Here is a 21,005-nt window from a genome sequence, read left to right on the forward strand (position 1 = left end):
TCAGTCGGGCTACTGTCTTGTGGCTCTGCCGGTGTAAAAGTCTGTTGTGTTTTGACATCCCTCACTAATTTTTATCAATTATTATTAAATTAAACATAAAATAAATATTTAATAAAATTAAAAAATCTTATGTAAATTGCTATTATAATTTTATACACACAACGTGTATGCATAAGTTACTAGAATAAATGAATATGCATGCATGTGTATGTGGAAATGAAAATATTGTATAAGCTTAATCCTAAATACCATTATTTAGTTTTCAAGTGAACATTTACAATTAATTAGTATGAAAACTCTTGTGGAAGGGTCTCATGGATTAATTTTGTAAGACGAATATTCTATTCGGTTCACCAGCGAGAATGTATTATTTTTATGTCGAAAGTATTACTTTTTTATTGTAATATGGACAAGGTTGACATCTCTTACTCCTCGTAAAGATTTTAGTGACGTAAAAGTCATATTTGATATGTCTTTATCGTAAACGTGACCTCTTTTCCCGTTTCTTCTTTCTCTGATTTCATCTACCATTTTGTCGTGTTTTTTTGTGGTTGAGATGTTAAATTTCCATCTTGTATTGAAAGTTTTAGTGCTTGGAAATTTGACCTTTTCAACCAAAAAGGAGTGGGTTTGACTTAGAACGGTAGTACGAGTGACTTTCAAACTTGGGATTTAGTTCAACCAACTCACTCTTAAGTTATATGTATTTGAATATTTACATTTATTATTTTTTTTTTTTTTTGTGTGTGTTCCATTATTCTTTTTTATAAATCTTATATACAAGTAGCAATGGAGCTAACATTTAACCAATATTATAATTAAAAAAAATAAGTTTCAAAGATGATAATAAATGTAACAATTTGATAAAATTCAGGATTTTTTAAATTGAATATTATTATTTGAATTGTTTCACTTTTGTGACCACGCATATATATTTTTCAATATTTAATATATAGAGTTAATGGAAATAGTAAAAAATGATGAATGAGGGCCAATTTTTTTATCAAACATTATTAAAAATAATAATATGAAGCAATCATTCTTTTTTTTTTTTTTTTGATATTTTGAAAAATCAAACAGATTTTGAACATTGGACCACAAAGTAAATTTTTTGAAGAAATTTTCACCTACATCTATCTATAATATATATTAATTATTATGCATACACAATGCGTGTATGTACAGTCTTTTTCATCATTATCGAAGGACTAAAGTGAAATTTGACAAATTATGGATATACTAAATTGATATTTGTATTTTTTAAATAAAAAAATAAAAAAAATGTGTATTGAAATTAAAAAAAAAAAAACAAAAGTATAATATTAGTATCATATAATGGTAAAGTTGGAAGAAAAAGTTGATGTTCTTCTTATGTGGTTACTATCATGTCATCAACCTTAATAAAATAATAAATAAATAAATAATATATATATAATAAATATAAAGGTCAGGCTCTTAATGACCCCGTTTTGTGACATTAATTAGTTTTTACGAAAATATCATATTCATGATTTAAATAAGTAATGTTTTCATATAATTTTACTGATAACTAAATATTTAATCTATTTAAAAAATTCGCACATTATCTCTACAAATCATATATTTAATATAATTATGGTAACTAAAGTGATTTTTTATACACTCAAAATTAAAATATAATTAAAAAATATTTACAAGAATTGTACCAACATACTTACTTTGTGATATTACAAATTTAGTGTGATGGGCATTGTAACAAATCATCAAATCAAAAACTTCAACATGTTAGTGTTTGAAATCAATGGGACCCAGGTGAGACACGTTTATCTTGTGTGGCTACCCAATTACTGCCACGTGGTTTCAAACGACGTGTCACCAATTGTTTGGGCCAGGTCAAAATTTTTGTGCCTCACTTATTGGCCACGACTATTCAACGCTCATCCACCAATTCTTTACAATTATGTTCTCCACTTTTTGTCGCCAGTTTTTTCGTGTAATGAAAATTCACTGTCGTTATTTTTTACTGTGTAACTTCATAATTAAAACAAAAAAATTAGGTATCTTGTGAGACAGTCTCATGAATTTTTATCTGTGAGATGGATCAACCCTACCGATATTCACAGTATAAAGTAATATTTTTAGCATAAAAAGTAATACTTTTTCATGGATGACCCAAATAAGAGATCTGTCTCACAAAATACGACCCGTGAGACCGTGTCACACAAGTTTTTGTCAAACAAAAATTATGTTAATCAAATAAACTGTATTAAATAAGTTCTATGTGACAAAGTTACTCCATAATGTGTTAGTAGAAAAATCTAACTTGTGATTATTAGTTAAGATATCACGTACTCGACCGATTCAGATATTTCAAAAAAAGTAATCTTCCACCTAATTTTCATGTATGATTAATTTCCATTTGTATTATTAAATACTGATCAGGACCATTATTTGATATTCATAATATATACATACATATGTATATAGACTGAGATTGTTCACTCGGACACTCCTCCTTGGGGTTATGGTTATTAGGCATGGAAATTAAGAAAAATTGAGCTGGGTAAGATAAGATAATAATAATGTTGCTAATTCCTTGAGGCATAGTTTGGTACACATGATAGGATAAACATGTGATACATAATATAAGGATAATTTAAGGATAAATAAGTGTATGATATTATATTTAATGTTTGGTATAATTTTAATAAGAGTGGTTAAATTTATATATTAGATTGTAATGACAAAATTAACCTTATCATAATAAATTTTATAATTTCAAAGTTGTTGCTTAAGTTCATATTTTTTATCTGTTCATGCGCCGATAGTGCTTACATGATTTATTTATTTTTACCTAATTTTATATATTATATAATATGATAATTGAGCCATTGATTTTATGAGTCAAGTCAAATATCAATTTTTAAGGTTAATCAAGTGATACTAATAGCATATTTATTTGATTTTAATTTCTACCTACCAACATAGATTTATAAAAATCATTTATAAATTGAAGGCATTTAAGTCATTTGTAGTGTATTTTATCATTAAATTAAAATTATCACACCTAATAGAAGGGACATTTTATCCTTCTATAAAATTATATCATGGGTTTTTTAAAAAAGAACCAAACATGAGATAATGATGATTATTTATCAATTTCTCCATTATTCCATGTACCAAACTATGCCTAAAAGTTTAGGTTTTATTTTATTTAAATTTATGGAGTTTATATGGTGATGGGAATTGGTTGTGATGACAAAGTAAAAGAGAAAATGGTGACGAGAAATTAAGAAAATTGTCATACTTTAAATCCCAAAATGTTCACAATTTAAATATAAAATGTCAATTTTCAATGTATATTTTCATATTTATTTGCTAATATTTCGATTTTTAGAAAAAAATCATTACAATCCGTGTATAGAGATAAATATATATATATAAATTCATATTGTATAACAACAATTTTGAATGCAACAACGTGAAATAACTCGTAAACATTTTTGTAGGCAAATAAACAGTTATCCATTTAATAATAATGAAATCTGCGTTTTTTGCTACTTTGATTTTTAAAAAAATTTGAATTTATGATATTATTTTTGGAATATCGGAGGGAGTTTTTATAAATAAAAAAAATTTAAAAAGTTGAAATTCGAAATTGTTTTTATATATGATCACAGAAAACCTATGTCAAGTTTTACTCGAAATAGATATTCACCGTCTTCTATTTGTGTTGTGCACAAAAATATGGAAAAAAGAAATAATTTTAGCATGCAAAAGTATAAAACAACCCGGAATACCTCTTTTATCAAGTACTATAGTCGATAGCAACAATGTAAATAAATATTTTAAACCGTACAACAACGTAAACAATTTCAATATATATATATTGTTGGGTATATATATATATTGTTGGGTTAAGTATGCATGAGTGAGAGTAGTACTGGGATGAGAGACCTCCTGGAAGTTATCATGCATCAATCTGCTGACATTGCGTCACTTGATCTGGTTGGATAAGATGGCCATAAAAGAATGACACCAGGTATTAACAGGTAACATTGTCTCTGCTGGGGACAGGGCCGACGACAGGGAAAATGTAAAACTGATATCTAAGTGATATGAGGCAGCACCAGCAAATAGATTCGCACCTCCCCGAACTCATGAGCCTAACAGCTCGACCCATTAATACCCAAATAGGTGCACTCTGCACTGCAACAAGTATAAGGAAATAAAGATGCGCATTGACTAACAGTTATAGCTTTTGGCCTAGTAGTAAACGCTTGATCCTAATATTCAACCGACCAGAAGGCTATTAAATCAAAGAACACAAACATTCTAAAAACAACTTCAACTATAAATCTAAATGAATTAGAGACAATCTTATATTATTACCAGGTTTCAAACTACAACCGAAAAACAAAACTTTTTTCTTTTGGAAAATTAAAATTTTGGTCTTATAATTTAGTCCGTTTTGAGTTTTATTATTATAACTTGTCGAAGTTTGATTTTCATCTAATAACTTGATTTTTTTTTGTCATTTTTTTGCCTGAAACCACTAAATCCACTGGATATTGCTTATCTGACACTTCTACTCTCATATGTGGACTATGTGGCAAGAACAATGTCTTATACTACATACACTAAATATACATAACAAAAATAATGAGAAACGCCAAATTTTTTCCACTTGTTTAAAAATATTGTGATCGTTTCGCTTTATTTTACTCTTTTTTGATGAGATTAATTTTAATTTGAATAATATAAGATTTAATTATTGCCACGTACGTCGCGTAGGAGAAAATCAATGTCATATAAATCATATTCGATGGATTTTATAGTTTCAGGCACTAAAAATGACCAAACAAACACAAACTCAAGTTAATTGATAAAAATTCAACTTTGACAACTTACATTACTAAAATTCAAAATATGTCAACTTACATGACTAAAATTACTATTTTTTCTGTTTTTTTTTTCCTTTTATTTTGAGACAGAGGTTTTACACAAGTTTTTAACTCGAGATCACATCTCATATTACACATAGGCGGCAAAATTTCAAGTACATACAAACATTTTGCAATAAAAATGATCAGAACTAGGTTCGAAAATTATCTTCGTAAAAATCAACTTTTTTCATGTATACCACCAACAGTTGTCGAACCAAAAGCCAGTCCGGAAGAGGAAATTAAAGATCTTTAACTTTTCTCAAAATAAAATGATTGCCCGAGTAATAAACTATATAATATGAAAGGATAGGACAACTAATATTTGAAAAACCGAACTTTAGATTGATGCCTTAATTCGATTAAAGAGGAGATATGATTCCAACTTTCCATATTGCTAACATTAAGCTATCACATTGACCTCTTGTAAAGGAAATTATAGTGGAACAATTAATATATGTCAGTGTTTCGTACGCATTGTGTGATTGTATAATATTTTATTTTATAAAAAATTCCTTTGAATTTTAATCACTTTTGCTAATTAGTTTGATTCTTATTATAAAATATGGACATGATTATAAATTTGAAAATTAATAAAGGTATTATGATAATGAATATGTCTCTTGTGATTCAGTCTCATAGATCTATATTCATCAGACGTGTCGACGCGATCCATACATATTGTGAAAAATATTAATTTTTGTATAAAAATAATATTTTTTAATGAGTTGTGTCGAGTCGGAGATTCGTATAACAAAATTGATATGCGAGGCAGTCTCCCAAAGATTTTTTAGTATGTCTCTTGTGAGACGGTCTCACGAATCTTTATCTGTGAGACGGATCAACCCTTCTGATATTCACAATAAAAAATAATATTATTAACATAAAAATTATTATTTTTTCATAGATGACTCAAATAAGAGATGTCTCACAAAATACGATCCATGAGACCGTCTCACATAAGTTTTTGTCAAGATTTTTATGTATGATAATTTCGGAATCGGTCCGTCAAATATACTTATATTTACAACAATACATAATATTTTTGGAATAAAAAGTAAAAAAAATTTATGAGTGAGTCAAATAGGAGATCTGTCTTGCAAAATTGACTCGTGAGATCGTATCACTAATTTTTTTACGTAACTAATTAATTTGAGGCAATCTTATCGGAAATCTTTAACAATCTTTATTTGATTGTTGGCTCCATTAAATTGTATAGTTAATCAATTTGTCAAAAATTCAAGATAATGATAGAATGTCTCCTTTGGACCCATTACATGGAATATCGTTTTGAATTCCAATTCCCCAATACCAATTTTTTAAATTGGTATCATTTTGATCTCATTGGAATCTTCTCATTTCAATTTTTTTTTAAAAAATCATTTCTCATTCCATTTTCCATTTCTTTTCCACTTGTCTTGGCCCATCGAATAAGTTCGTGCACGCACGTGCGGTTTAATTCTATCCCGACATAATTAACTTGGGATTGCACTTCTTAAATTAATAAATGAACACTCAAGTGTATAATTTTAATAATTGCAACAAAATTCTGTACCAAAGTAAATGTTAAATTGTTAATCAAGCTGATTACTTATAACTCACACGCGACCAAATTCTCGAGTTTGAGGCGATGTATCGGATTCAAAATCTAATTATATAAATCACTCAAAAAAACAAAAACCTATTTAACAAGTTTAAATTAGGGATACGTGTATGTATATAGAGCTTAAGTTATGTTAATTAATCACAACCTGCTAGTAGGATTCCTTTGTTCCAAGGCCTTTATATATTTAGATATAAGCTAGATTCTTTTGCTAGGGTTGGGGTTTCCTTTGTCCGTACAACTTGACCATCTTTTGACCTTTAACCAGGCTTCCCTAGCCGTTGGATCTGCTCGATACATAGATCCCAGTTGAAATTCCAAGATTTTTTGGATTCACGTTTTTTCATTCCTTTATATTTTAGGAAATATCAGTGATTTTTGTTTAAAAAGATATTGTAACTTTAAGTTTATTTAGATTTTCTACACTCTTGCAATAAATAATTAATTTGCATATATAAATATGTGTGTGTATATATATATATATATATGTATGTATATAAAATTCATGTGAGACGATCTCACGGGTCAATTTTGTGAGAGAGTTGAGTCATCTCACTAATAAAGATATGTGAGACGTCTCACAAAATACCTACTAATGTATGTATGTGTTGTGTAATAGAGTATGGAGACACTGTTAAAAACTATACGCATGCATGCGATTAGCATGATGTTAGCTTGGGATTATTAACCACATTTAGTGGAAAAATAGATTATTAATTTAAACATTATGATCGCTTTAACTTGCAAGCTGTCTTAATGATTTAATGTAATAGAAAAGTGAAAAGAGATGGGTACTAATTATGATTAGTAAACGACAATTAAGTTTATATAAAAGCAGTTGGGAACCATTTGCTTTGCTTTATAAGTATAAACATTAGTTTCAATGGTCAAGATGGAACCCTTTTTTCTCATCATATATTAATTATTAGTGGTAATTATAGCTAAATCAGTGAATTTTTTTTTTTGGGGGCTTATGATCTTGAAATCTTGAGCATGATTTCATTAAATCTTACAACACAACTATCTTAATGGATTTATTTGAAATTATGTAATTTTAAATCCATTGATTTATTTGAAATAATAAACTTAGATGAGTTTCAAATCTATCGTCCTTTTATCAGTATAATTATTAACACATGTGATATATTTTAAAAATAGTATCATATTTTAATTCATTTTGAACAAATTTTCATAAACTAAATCCTACAGCCCGAACACAACTACACAGAGCATTTGATAGTATTACCTTTTATTTTAAATATGGGCAGGACTGAGTCTGACTCGTCGTGTCACTAATAAAGATATATGATATCATCTCACAAAAACCTACTATTTGGAATGATCATGTCAAGATGAATTTGAAATCCACTACGATGTTCATAAAATAATAGTTGAATATTTATAATTCATTGTCAAATTTATTTATTAAATAACTGAATGAATTTCAAATTTCAAACCAACAATGGAAACATAATCTTAGTGAATATGTCCAAACAATGGCTCAATTTGATATAAAAAAAATTACAAATATAAAATATAAACTGGAAAATTATAATTATAAAAGATGAAACATGTCTATACAATTAGCCAAATTTAAACTCCTAGACTAACTTACTTTTTTATGTGTTGGTTAAGCCTTTTTGAAAATTTCATAAATGTCCCTCATATTTTTGTGAGGAAAATATATTACAAATTACATTAAACATTTTCTCACTTCTTATCAATTCTTCATCCAAATTAAATTATGTATATCTTTTCAACTTTTTACCCAAATAAAATAATCACTACCTCAGATATCTACGATTCAAATTTATCTTTAATTTTTGCGTATACAATACAATATGTATGTATCTATTATATCCATACAAATGTGGAGAAAGGCTGAGCCTTACTCGGCTTCAAATCTCAAGAGTATATTGATCGATTCGAGGAAAGAATTTATGAACTGTAACTTGGCCTTCAGGCCTCAAATTACTCTCTTGGGCTTTCACCCAACTTAGGAAAAAATATATATGTATATATATATTTGTGAGTGTGCGTGTGTGTGGTAAAAGATAATTTTATCGAAGGTATTTGTGGTACATAACAAAAGATCAATTTTCTTCCGTAAAATATTTTCCCGATGATATGGGATCGGGTCCGACTCGTCCCGCAAGCCTCCTACCCAATTCTCGTTCTTATAAGAATTGATAATCTTTTATCTCCCGATCCCGTATATGATAATATCGAGACCCAAAAGTTCGGGATCCCCTCGAGTAGGGAGAATATATCCTGAAAGTTTGGGATCCTCGGATCATCTCGGGTAGAGAGAGGCTATCGCGATATATAGCTAATCTTTTTAAATACATCAGTCAATTTTTATATGGGCTTTGACCTAAAATGACAATCTACAAACTCAATGTATTAATAATATTATAATATTTTTAAAAAAATTAAAATAATTGGGTTCCGTACTTTATAGGTTTTAAAAATAGATCATGCTTTCACCGATGTGTTTACGCATTCATTATCTCACTCCCCATCATCAGATGTGGTCGAGAATCTCATCGGCAGGATGCTAGCTTCCCAATCCCTTTTCTGAAATTGATTGAGATGAGAAAAATCTTGAAAACTCGGGTCAAGAAAAATGAAGGTCAAGATTTGTCGGGGACGATAGTGGTTTGGGATTTTCGGGTCCTTTGCTAGCATTAGTCATACATTTATTTTTAATGAAACAAATTAATAAATTGAAAAAACTAAGTGTTACGTAACTATTGGATAAATTTGAAAAAATTTCAGACGAAACGAGATGATCAGCTGATCATCTCGTTATAAAAAGAACATAATACCAAGTGTTGTGTTTTCAGTCACAGCAGAGATTTCAAAGCCCTTACTTTAGTGTTGCTTTGAGTCCTGCTGATGAATTCAAATCATTTTCACCATATGCTATTTGTTCTTTGGTTGATAATTACAAAGATTTTACTAAAGAAGAAAGAGAAGAGCCTGAGAAAATGTTATATCATTATAAGTTTGATGTGGTTCGTGATTCACAATTTCAAAAACTTGATTCTCTTCATAAATTGTGTCAAGAATTTACTGCAAGGAAAAAAAAAAGGCAAACATATATCCTTTGATTGATAGGTTGATTAGGTTGGTGTTTATTTTTCCAGTTTCAACAAAAATCACATAACTAGTTTTTTCTGATATGGAATTCATAAAGACACCAGATTAGGGATGGCAATTTTCCCCGCGGTTTCAGGGCTCCGCGGGGAAAACCCGAAATGGGACGAGTTCGGGGATATGTTAATTGGTTTGGTTTCGGGTTCAGGGATTTTTAAAAATCCCCGAAATATATTGGGACGGGTTTGGGAATCATATCCCCATACCAAACCCTCCCAAACCCGCCCCGATAACATATATATATATATACATATACAGTATATATATTAAATATAATACTTATATATATATAAATACAGTAATATAATATATATTTATATATATATATATATATATATATATATATATATAAATACAATAATATATTCGGGTATTTCAAACGGGTTCGGGGACGGGGACGAGGATTTTATCCCCGCGGGTTCGGGGACGGGGATTCCCCGATAAGGTAGATCCGGGGATGGGTGCGGGGATGGGAGCAGGGATATAATTAAGGGACGGGGATGGCAAACCCGCCCCCGCCCCGTCCCATTGCCATCCCTACACCAGATTGCAATAAAAATGGAAAATGAATTTCTATTCAATGCTACGATTATTTACATTGAGAGATAAATAGCTCTTGGTGTTGATATAAAGTTCACCATTAATAAGTTTGATATGTCATAGATTACGCCTTTAATAGAATTTTAATATATTTTATTATATACTTTTGCTGTGTTTTTTTTTCATTTGTACATTAAGTTAAGACTATGCTTTACGTATTACTTATATATATATTTTGAAATGATTTTTTCTCATCTGATAAAAAATTAGTCGTTACGTCCCTGATACCGTCGAAAAAACACCATCATATCCCAAATATCAACCAATTAATCATAGAAACCACAAATTCTATGTTTTTATGAGACACGTTATGACAAACACAATACCAGGTTCAAAACCCCAGTATCAATCTTAAAATCTAATTATATCAAAATATTCAAGTATCATAGCTTAACGTGCATATCTTGCATCGATGTATGTAAAAAAAATAGTGCATGTTAAGAACATATTTATTTTATACTTCGATTTATTAATCAGAAATGTTGTATAACTTACGTCAACTCAAATAACACACGTAAACATATACTTTCACTCAAATCAATCAATCATTTATCAAATGATACATATATATATTTTTTGTTATTCGATCACAACAAACCTATTTTTCTTTAATCCGACGACGGCCCGGTCCGGCAGTCGGCGGTCGGCGGCAGGTCGGTGGTCGGCCGGAAGCGGCGGCTAGCGGTGGTCGGACGGAATCGGCGGTGACGGTCGGCCGGAACAAGCGGTGGCGATGGAAGCGGCGGAGGTCGGCGGGCGGCGTCGGGCGGCGTCGGGCGGCGGTTGCTGGTGGCGGTGGGCGGTCGGTGGAAGGAAGTGGTGGGGAGTTTGGATTTAGGAGAAGGGTAAAATTGGAAAAATAGGATGGATTAAGAGTGAGATAAATAATTTAGGGGGTGAGGAGGTATTATTTTAACCTACATAATATAACCTAATCATTCATAGGAGGGATTGACCTGGTTAAATAAAAAACGTACCAAACGAGTGATTAGGTAGGTTTTAAAAAAATAAACTAACCTAATCAAGCAAACCAAACGTTGTCTTAGCATAAAAAGTAATATTTTTTCATGGATGATCCAAATAAGAGATCCGTCTCACAAAATATGACCTGTGAGACCGTCTCACACAAATTTTTTTCTTTTACCTTTATCTAGCGTATTTTAAGGAACAATTATATTCTTATGATTTTTGTCTTCCAATAGGACAATAATATATATGAGTGTCGATTCATTCCCCATTCTTTTATTTTTCATCCTATAATTAATTGATGGGATAAGTTATACTTCAGTTTAAGGTTTCATGTTACATGTTTCAGTATCTTGTAAACTAGTCAAGATTAAACTAAACATTGTAAAAAAAAAAATCCAAATTATTTTACGTATTTATAATACACAAGTCGTTACGTCAGAAGTCGTAGTAGGTGTCACTCATCCATTGCAATCTTACGTACACTTTAAGCTAGATAAATTATTAATATCATTGAATGATATTTTAGTTATGTAAAAAATGAATTACTCAAAATGAAATTAGTATTATCGTTCATTTGAAATTCAAATTCTGAAATCGAGCCTATGATAAATTGAATTAATCACACAAACATATATATCCCGAATCATATAATCAATATAAGATCATTATATGATTATGTATAGATGATAGTCTACATACATTAGTATTATGTTTTCTAAAAAAAAAAATAACCGTATTATAAATTTTTGCATATTAATTATATTATTATTTACATATTTTTAATATACGAAACATCATTCTTTTTCTAACTAAATAAAACATAATCAAATTTATAGCAAGTACTTTTTGAATAAAAAAAACTTAAAAGTTTATTAAAATCAGTTAAACACAATAATTTTTAATTATGTTTAAAATTTGAGTAGATATCATGTGAAACGTTTTCATGAATCTATTTCCGTGAGACGAGTCAACACTATCCATATTTAAAATAAAAAAATAATATTCTAACATAAAAATATAATATTAATTAATGAATCAGATCGAATTGAAGATTCGTTTTACAAAATAGACCAAAATACGTTGTAACTTGATTTTTGTAAAATTTGTATTGTTCTTTATTTTTGATATCCTAATTTAGGGATGAAAAAGACTCAACTTGAATCAATATATGAAGAATTTTGATGAGATCATTGAACCAAGACCTCGGTCTCGTAAAATTTGTAATGTTCTTACTAAGATATAATTAAAAAAAAAAAAAACACGCGGGTAACGTGTTTAAGGGGAAAGAAATAAAAATAAAAAAGAAAAGAAAAGAAAGAAAGATAGAAAAAGCACACGCAGAGCACGCGTTAAAGAAAGAAACAAAAAGATAATAAATTAATGAATAAATGCAGTTCACGTGGTCCTAACAGTAAGGGCACCCACATTGATTGGTTAATGGGTGTTAATAACACCCATTAATTTTCGCCCACCAATGTGGGCGCAAGAATTAATAATCTTGGCTGACATGGCAGCCAAGAAATTCGCCAGAATGAACAGCGTTATTCGAAATTTGCGACGATTTTTCGTAAACCATCGCAACTTTGCGATGGTTTTTCGTAAACCGTCGCAAAGTGAAAAGCGTCTGTTTTTTTTAAAAAAAGGTCGCTATTTGCGACGGTTTTTTAACACCCGTCGCTATGTGCGACGGTTTTTCAAAAACCGTCGCTAATTATCACCAACGGCTATTTTCAAACGGCAAAATTATGCACCAACGGCTATATTCGATTATCGTAATTCGTTTTCTTTGTATTTTGTGTTTTTTTTAAAGAGATTGTGTTGAATAATATTTTAAATAAAAGAGTCCAACTTTTTTTTCATTTCTTAATAATATTTTAATGAATATTGGAATTAAGTTATTTTTAAAATAATAATACTATTTATTTTTAGTAATATTTGTTGTAAAATTTTAAAAATATTAGAAAGATATTGAAATATTAAAAATAAAAAAAAATGAGTAAGTGGACAGTGAGACCTATAAATAATGAAAGTTGAAATTAAATGAATGTGAGTGTGTGTTAATAATGGGGAAGTGTTAATGTAATGAATATGTGGCTCGTGGACCCCATCATTTTTGATGAGATGGAAAGTTATTAACATGGATTAATTCCGACAAATGCGGATGCCCTAAGTAGAACATGGTTTCTAGGTGCGTGGGATTCTCCTACTCAAACGTGAAATGTGTGATACAAACTAATACACACGTGTCTCCCACTTATGACGCGGCCTCACCACAGTAACCACTCCACACTTGTACCACTTCACAATCACTTGTTTTTTTTTTATAACTGAGGTAATAATTGTGATCCGATCGATATTTATAATAAAAAAATAGTATATTTGAGATTAAAAGTAATATATTTTTTTTACTGAGTTTGAATAAGAGATTTTTTTTTACAAAATTAATATGTGAGACAATTTTATAAATATTTTTGTGATATCTTCGTCTAAACCAGATCTCTTAATTAATTTATATAGTAGTTGCTAAATATTATAAACTGATTATTTTATAATACTTTTTTTCTCATGATATACTAATTCTATTTCATGTTCAAATTTAATTAAAAATAATAATAACTTGTGTGACAATAAATTTGTATTCCATATATAAATGATAAAACCATTGGGGAAATGTGACACACATAAAAAAAAACATGGGGAAAGAGATGGGGAGGATAAAATTGTAACTGACCACCCTCAATTTAACTCAACCACGGTTACTTTCCAGTCCCTTCAAACACATGCACCACCGTTGGAATTCGGGCAACCAATTTCGGGTGCTGCCCTTTCTTTTTCCTATTTCCGAGCCAAACGAAAGCTCTTTGTTTTCACTTCGCCAACTGTACGCACACTGGAATTGTTGGTCGGTAATTTCTCTGTTTTATATCGTATTCTTTCTTCTTTTTCTCTGTGCTTTTTGGGCTTGCATGTCTATTTGGATTTCGTAAGATTTGAGATCTGAGAGTTTACTTGTTTTCTGCAAGTAGTGTTGAATTTTTTTGGAAGAGCTGAGACGGGTCTTTGTTGGATTGGATTTCATCAGTGTTATTTGGAAATTGGGATTGATCAGAAAGACTGAATTTTTAATTTGTTTTTAGTTTTTTTTAATTAGTGGGTTGTCTTGTGGGATGAGATTAGATTTCGGGATGGAGGCTGTTGGGTGGAATGTTGAGGATAAGGCCATGACGGCGGCGGTTTTAGGAGCCAAGGCTTTTGATCACTTGATGTCGAGCTCCGTTTCTGCTGAATGCTCGTTCATGACGTTGGGGAATGATGAGAAGTTGCAGAATAAGCTGTCAGATCTTGTGGAACGCCCAGGTTTCGCCAATTTTAGCTGGAATTATGCAATCTTTTGGCAGCTTTCGAGGTCTAATTCCGGTGATTTGGTCTTGGGCTGGGGAGATGGGTGTTGTCGTGAGCCTCGCGATGACGAGGAGTCTGAATTTACCCAGATTCACAATATGCGACTTGAAGATGAATCCAAACAAAGAATGAGGAAAAGGGTCCTCCAGAAGTTGCATACTTTGTTTGGGGGAACCGATGAGGATAGTTATGCCTTTGGATTGGATAAGGTTACGGATACGGAGATGTTCTTCCTGGCTTCTATGTACTTCTGCTTTCCTAGGGGAGAAGGGGGTCCTGGAAAATGTTTTGGGTCAAATAAGCATGTCTGGTTGTTGGATGCTTTGAAGTCTCCGATTGATTATTGCGTGAGATCCTTTCTTGCAAAGTCGGCTGGTATGCAGACTATCGTTTTGATTCCAACAGACATTGGGGTGGTTGAATTAGGGTCGGTGAAATGTATCCCGGAAAGTTTAGAGATCTTAAAGGAGATTCGATCTTCCTTTTCCTCAATTTCGCCACATCTTAGTGTCAAGAAAGTCGGACCTGTGGCCAACCAAAAAGATGTGGATGATCCCATTTCTAATTTGGTAAGTGGAAATCGTTCAGAAGTCGTCACCAAGATTTTCGGGCAGGATTTAAATTCAGGTCGTATGCAATTTATTGAAAAACTCGCTGTTAAGAAAGTGGAAGGCAGGGCATGGGATGCAAATGTAGATGGGCTCAGGTTGCCATTTGCAAAAACTGGAAATGGTTTTCATGGCGCAACATGGAGTCAGTACAATAATGTAAAGCCGGGGAACCATGCGGAGATTTATAGCCCTCACCCTGCAACCAAAAATCTTCATGAGCATATCGGTGGGCCAAGAAAAGAGTTTCGGCTGAATAATACTCAGAATCAAAAGCCAGCAAAGATGCAGATTGATTTTACTGGAGCAACCTCAAGGCCATTAGTTTCCCAGGCGCATAGTGTTGACTCTGAGCACTCAGATGTTGAGGTTTCATGCCAGGAAGAGCAGAATGGGTTATCGACAGAGATGAGGCCAAGAAAGCGCGGTCGGAAGCCTGCCAATGGACGAATGGAGGCTCTCAATCATGTAGAAGCAGAGAGGCAGCGACGAGAGAAGCTTAACCAACGTTTCTATGCACTACGAGCAGTTGTGCCAAATATTTCCAAGATGGACAAAGCTTCTCTCCTTGGAGATGCAATTTCTTACATAACTGAACTACAGACGAAACTTAAGAACATGGAGTCGGAGGGAGAAAGTCCTAGAAGCATACCAAGGGAAGCACCATGTTTAGAAGCTAAGACAAGCACGGAGATGCAAGAATCGGTTCCAAGAATCTACGTCCAAGCCAACGGTGATGACGTTACAGTGCAGATGAGCTGTCAATTGGATGCTCACCCCGTGTCCAAAATCTACCAAGCAATCAAGAATGCGCAGGCAACTATTGTTGACACAAAAATGGCCGTTGGGAGTGAAAAAATATTTCACACATTCGTTGTAAAATCTGTAGGATCAGAACCGCTGACCAAGGAGAGGCTGATAAATGCGTATTCCCATGATTCCAACTCCCGGCAGCCGTAACCATCTGTTGGATACTACAAATATTGCCATTGCCAAATATCATGTGGTAAAATCAACATGGAAAACTATTTTGCAGAGTATACAGCAGATAATGCTAGCATTAGAAGAAAAAATGTAATTTGGCCCACTAGGGTAACAAAACATTATTTGATTATAAGTATATATACATTACTTATTGAATATATAAAGTCTAACGGGAGATTTCATTAGTTCCCTCTCCCCTATTTCTGTCTGTTTCATTGTTATTCTGTTGCTGTTATTTGGTATTTGTATCCCTTACATTATTTTGGTTGCCATAATCTTTGCCCTCATTCTTTAGTCACCAGTGATATGCTTGATATGTTCTTGAAATCATGGTGGTTTGAAATCACACATTAGATTTGATCAATTGCATGATATTTGGCAAAGTCATGTGTGTATAGGAGAAGATGAATCATCAATGCCAATGGTTGGTTTGAATGGTAGGTATGTTCTGTGTAATTGAAGACTTGATTTTTTTTAGTCAATGTTGTTAAATTAAATAGTTATTTCAAAATCCAAATACAGACTTATTTTTGTGAGAGCACAGAATATATGTATTTTTAAATCTTTTTGGTAAGAGAGTACAAGCATTTTCCGAGGAAGGTGGGTTGTGCTTCCTATATTCCTGTTTTTGGACTTTGAAGAAGGAATGCATGTGAACAATAGAGTATAATAGCATTAGCTCTTTCGAGAACGTGTGGCACGTGGAGGAACAACTATTTAGGTGTAAGACATGCCATACTAGAATTTAATATAGGGAAATTCGATGATCATCCACCTGTCCGGGTCATGTGACGACATGTGACACCAGACGAAGATCTCCCCATAAAATTTCCTATTAAAATGCCATACTTTAGTATGTTTATTTTCCTTTCTTTTTAAAATTTTAGTCACTATGATGAACATGAATGATTGATTCTCGATCCTATCCTTTGTGAAATTGTGTGGAAAAAAGAAAATTCAATAAAAATAAAAATTGTGAAAACACACTCGTTTCCAAAGTAAGAAAAGTATAATATTATTTTTAATAATTGAAGGGTAATCTCTTAATCCTCGATTTATCAACTATTATTTGATATCATATGTAATCATTTTAATAATCATTGTATAACTTATTCATATATAATCCTATCATCCCACGGTATAGATAAATAATTTTATTATCTTTTTATAACCTAAGATATTAGTTCCATGATACTAGTCCGAATGCAGACCTCGAATTTATTCTAGGTCTGAAATCACAAAGAAGACCGTTATAAGGGGGCCAGGAAGGTGTCTCGGCGTAGCACCTCCGATGCTCAAGTCAGATATCGAGAATAAAATGAGAAAACAGGCTGCTAAGGATCAATATAATGAATCAGTTTATTGAATGAATGAATTGAACGCTCAAACCTAACATTTATAAGATCGTACATGAGATCCATCATGGACCATTCACCTATGTTAGAAATGAGCCGTGATTCCAAACTCTGGTTTGAGCCTAATCTTGATAGGCATATCCATAGGGTATCAATCATCATAACTAAAAAGAATTCATGCAAATGTTTTTTCTTTTCTCTTCTTTTCTTGATAAATTTATTTAATTTTTATGATTTTGCAAAATTATTTTTTATGAGAGATGCATGGAGGAACGGTCATCCCATAAAATTTCACCCTTTTCCACAGCTTAGCAGAATCCAATAAATTTCTTAGAGCTGACCAACCATGTCTGATCTGCTCAGCTGCAAATATTAATCAGAGAGACTACGAGGTTAATTCTATCTAACAGTAGGGTTTTGTCTTTACATATCGATGACATGTTTGACCAATTTTTTTTTTTTTTGGTATGAAGTCTACTGTGAACCCACATGTTTGATCAAGTATGGGCCGGCCGTTGGATCTGCATCAGGGCAGTCGAATTTTCTCGAGAGTACCTTTCAATTATTCAAACAGAAGTCATTATTAAAAAGAATGTGATGCATAAAAGGTTCGTGCATGTGATTGATTGGGGAGTGAGGCATGTGAAACAATTTTATTTATTTATTTATTATAAATTACACCGATATCATGCAAAAACGTGAATCAAATAAAACTAGTGGGGTTATAATAATGCTGTCAAAAAAGAAAAAGAAAAAGAAAAAGAAAAAGAAAAAGAAAAATAATAAGTCTATCAAATTAATCTGTACGTATATATCTTGATTGATTCAGATCACCATTTGTCAAGCACAACATCATTGAAAACATTTGACCCCAGATTTTTCATAAAAGAAAAATGATCCAGAAGTCTTGTGTGAGACGCAAAAACGAGAGCCTCATGAAATTGGTGTGGAATCTTTTACGTAATTAACAATTGACCCAAGTCTAGCAAATTTCAAAGTCTAATTATATAAGACTTTTGATCTCCAGCAAACTTCCAATATATTTTTTAGAAAATAACTAACGGTATGATTTATTGACATAAGCTGCATCTTGTTGGTGGCAATGAAAATATGAAAAACTTGCTCAAAATATCTAGAGCACATGAAAGAAGAAATCAGTTTTTATATGACAAAAAAGAAAGAAGTGAAAAATGAAATCGATGTGATTCATCACTTCGATGAAGATGCATATAAAAAAAATATTTGGAAGTCGAAGAAGTTGTCCGAGCAAAAAGGAAACGACATATATCAACTTCATTTGGTTATAGTTCTAATCTTGCACCTGATTTTCAACGGAAGAAACTAAAACAAACTAGCTCAATAGATTTATATTTCCGACAAGATGTTGATGAGATAGTGAAACAATGAAAGAAAAAAAAGATGCAAATGAAAGTTGTATGATGAACATAAGAAGAAACTGAGGGAGAATGTGGTGCAAATGTTCGCTAGATGGATGTATGATGCATGTATTTAATTGAATAATGTGAATTATGATAGTTTAGAACATTTATCCATGTTGTTCGATAATTTGGTTATGAAATGAATTACTACCATGAAGTTAGAGTTTCAAGCTTAAAAAAGGAGCAATAACATACAAAATTAATATTGAAAGAATATATGGATGATCATGTTAAATATGACAGCACTTTAAAAGCAAATGGGTACTGAACATATAGAAAAATAGGACTTCGATTAATTTTTTGTAAATGGTCCAAGAGGAAGTGTGTTTATAGAATCTGTGAATGGTCAAGCTATTATCACACCGGTGAGAAACTGTTCGAGCTAATAGACAAAAATATGTGCATCAAATTGTGACAAAGAATGTGGTTCAAATTGTTACTGATGGTGCAAGCGCAAATATTTTAGATGATATGATTTAAAATTTTGATATCAGCGATATCACTATATGCATAATTGTTGCACTTCTTTAAATTAAATTAATTTAGATAATGTATTTAAATTTGAGTGAACATGGCATCATTTCGAAGCTCAATATCTTCACTTATATTGGTCTTCATGTATTGTTCATTGCTTAGATTTGATGCTTGAAAATTTCATTAAAATTTCTCGCTTGAAGAAGGTATGAAAGAGAAATGATGGTTAATAAACTCACACACACATAACAGGTGCCAAGTTTTAAACTTGATGAAAAAATCAACGATACAGAAAGATATGGTTAAAGCTGGAAAAACTCATTTTGAAACTACTTTTTTGATTTTAAAGTTGTTTCTAAAGCAAAAAATATAAGGCCCTCAAACCATATTATAAAAAAAGATGAATTAACTCTCGTTAATCATGTGATTAACGTATGTTATCATATAATAGAGAATAAACTTAGAAAATATGATATTTTAATGAACGTAGGAATTAGTACTTGAATTATGTTTTAAACTTGTGTTGAACTATAATCGAAAGTGACACCCGTTATGATTTCTAACACAATGACTTGTGTATAGTTCAAATGAGATTAGACAAATTTTATTGGAAAAACTAACTCATATAGCTACAACTTTTATGTTTCGTTTTGAGTTTGTCTGATTCTTTTTCGGAACGATTGTCTGATTCTTTTTCGGAACGAGGGGCAAAATCACCTCAAAGTGCGTTATGCATGCTGAATTTCTTGCATTAACACAATTTTTATGAGAATGTTTAGCAGTAGAGGGATATATTTTTCTATTAAAATGAATCGGTATATTTTCAACTCTTATTTCTGGTTTTTTATACCCATAACTTTTTAAATGTTTAATTAACATATATCATTTATGCATAAATTTCTTTATTATTTGCTATGAACTACATAATCAGCTAATTTGCTTGGCATTCTTGTGATTCTCTTGCCTCGCCCGATCTGCATCATATCAGTTCCTGCTTGAGAAATGGAGAAGAAAGTGGAAATGGTCAGTAGAAATCAGTACAAAAAACGAGAGATTTGGGAAATGGATAAACCGAATCAGAATGTAACCTCCCCCGTAGCCCAATAATTATAATTGGGCTGAACTCGCCAGCCTAAATTGAGCCAATAAAGTTAGTGAGAATCACCCCATTAGCTACTCGGGCTATTGGGCTTTGGATTTATACAGCTTTGCATTTGAAAATTCTAATTTTCCAACGAGTTTGAATACAAGAAGCTGATTAACTTTGTGGATATTGTCACCACCAAAGCATATAACTTCCGGGTTAGTTTATATTATATCGAAAGTATTTCTCTTCTTATTTCAATATCGTTAGCTCAAGTAAGTCTTTCACATTTTTATAGAACTTTGACATATATGTTGATGATCATAGGACTAACATTTGATCATCTATATTATCAAATTTTATTTTTAATATGTTATCTTCTTTTTTTGACTGTTTTAGTTTTTTT

The 21,005-nt window shown here is 31.5% G+C and overlaps 1 protein-coding gene across 1 annotated transcript; it reads left to right on the forward strand.

Moving 5' to 3' along the window:
- Positions 1-13,953: 13,953 nt before the first annotated feature.
- LOC142526502 (transcription factor MTB1-like) lies at positions 13,954-16,455 on the forward strand. Its single transcript, XM_075630947.1, has 2 exons — positions 13,954-14,155; positions 14,405-16,455. Exons 1-2 carry the CDS (start codon positions 14,034-14,036, stop codon positions 16,221-16,223), a joined length of 1,941 nt encoding a protein of 646 aa, XP_075487062.1. The 5' UTR covers positions 13,954-14,033; the 3' UTR covers positions 16,224-16,455.
- The last annotated feature ends 4,550 nt before the right edge of the window (positions 16,456-21,005 follow it).

This window comes from Primulina tabacum, chromosome 15 (genome assembly GCF_025594145.1).
Source record: "Primulina tabacum isolate GXHZ01 chromosome 15, ASM2559414v2, whole genome shotgun sequence".
NCBI lineage: Eukaryota > Viridiplantae > Streptophyta > Magnoliopsida > Lamiales > Gesneriaceae > Primulina > Primulina tabacum.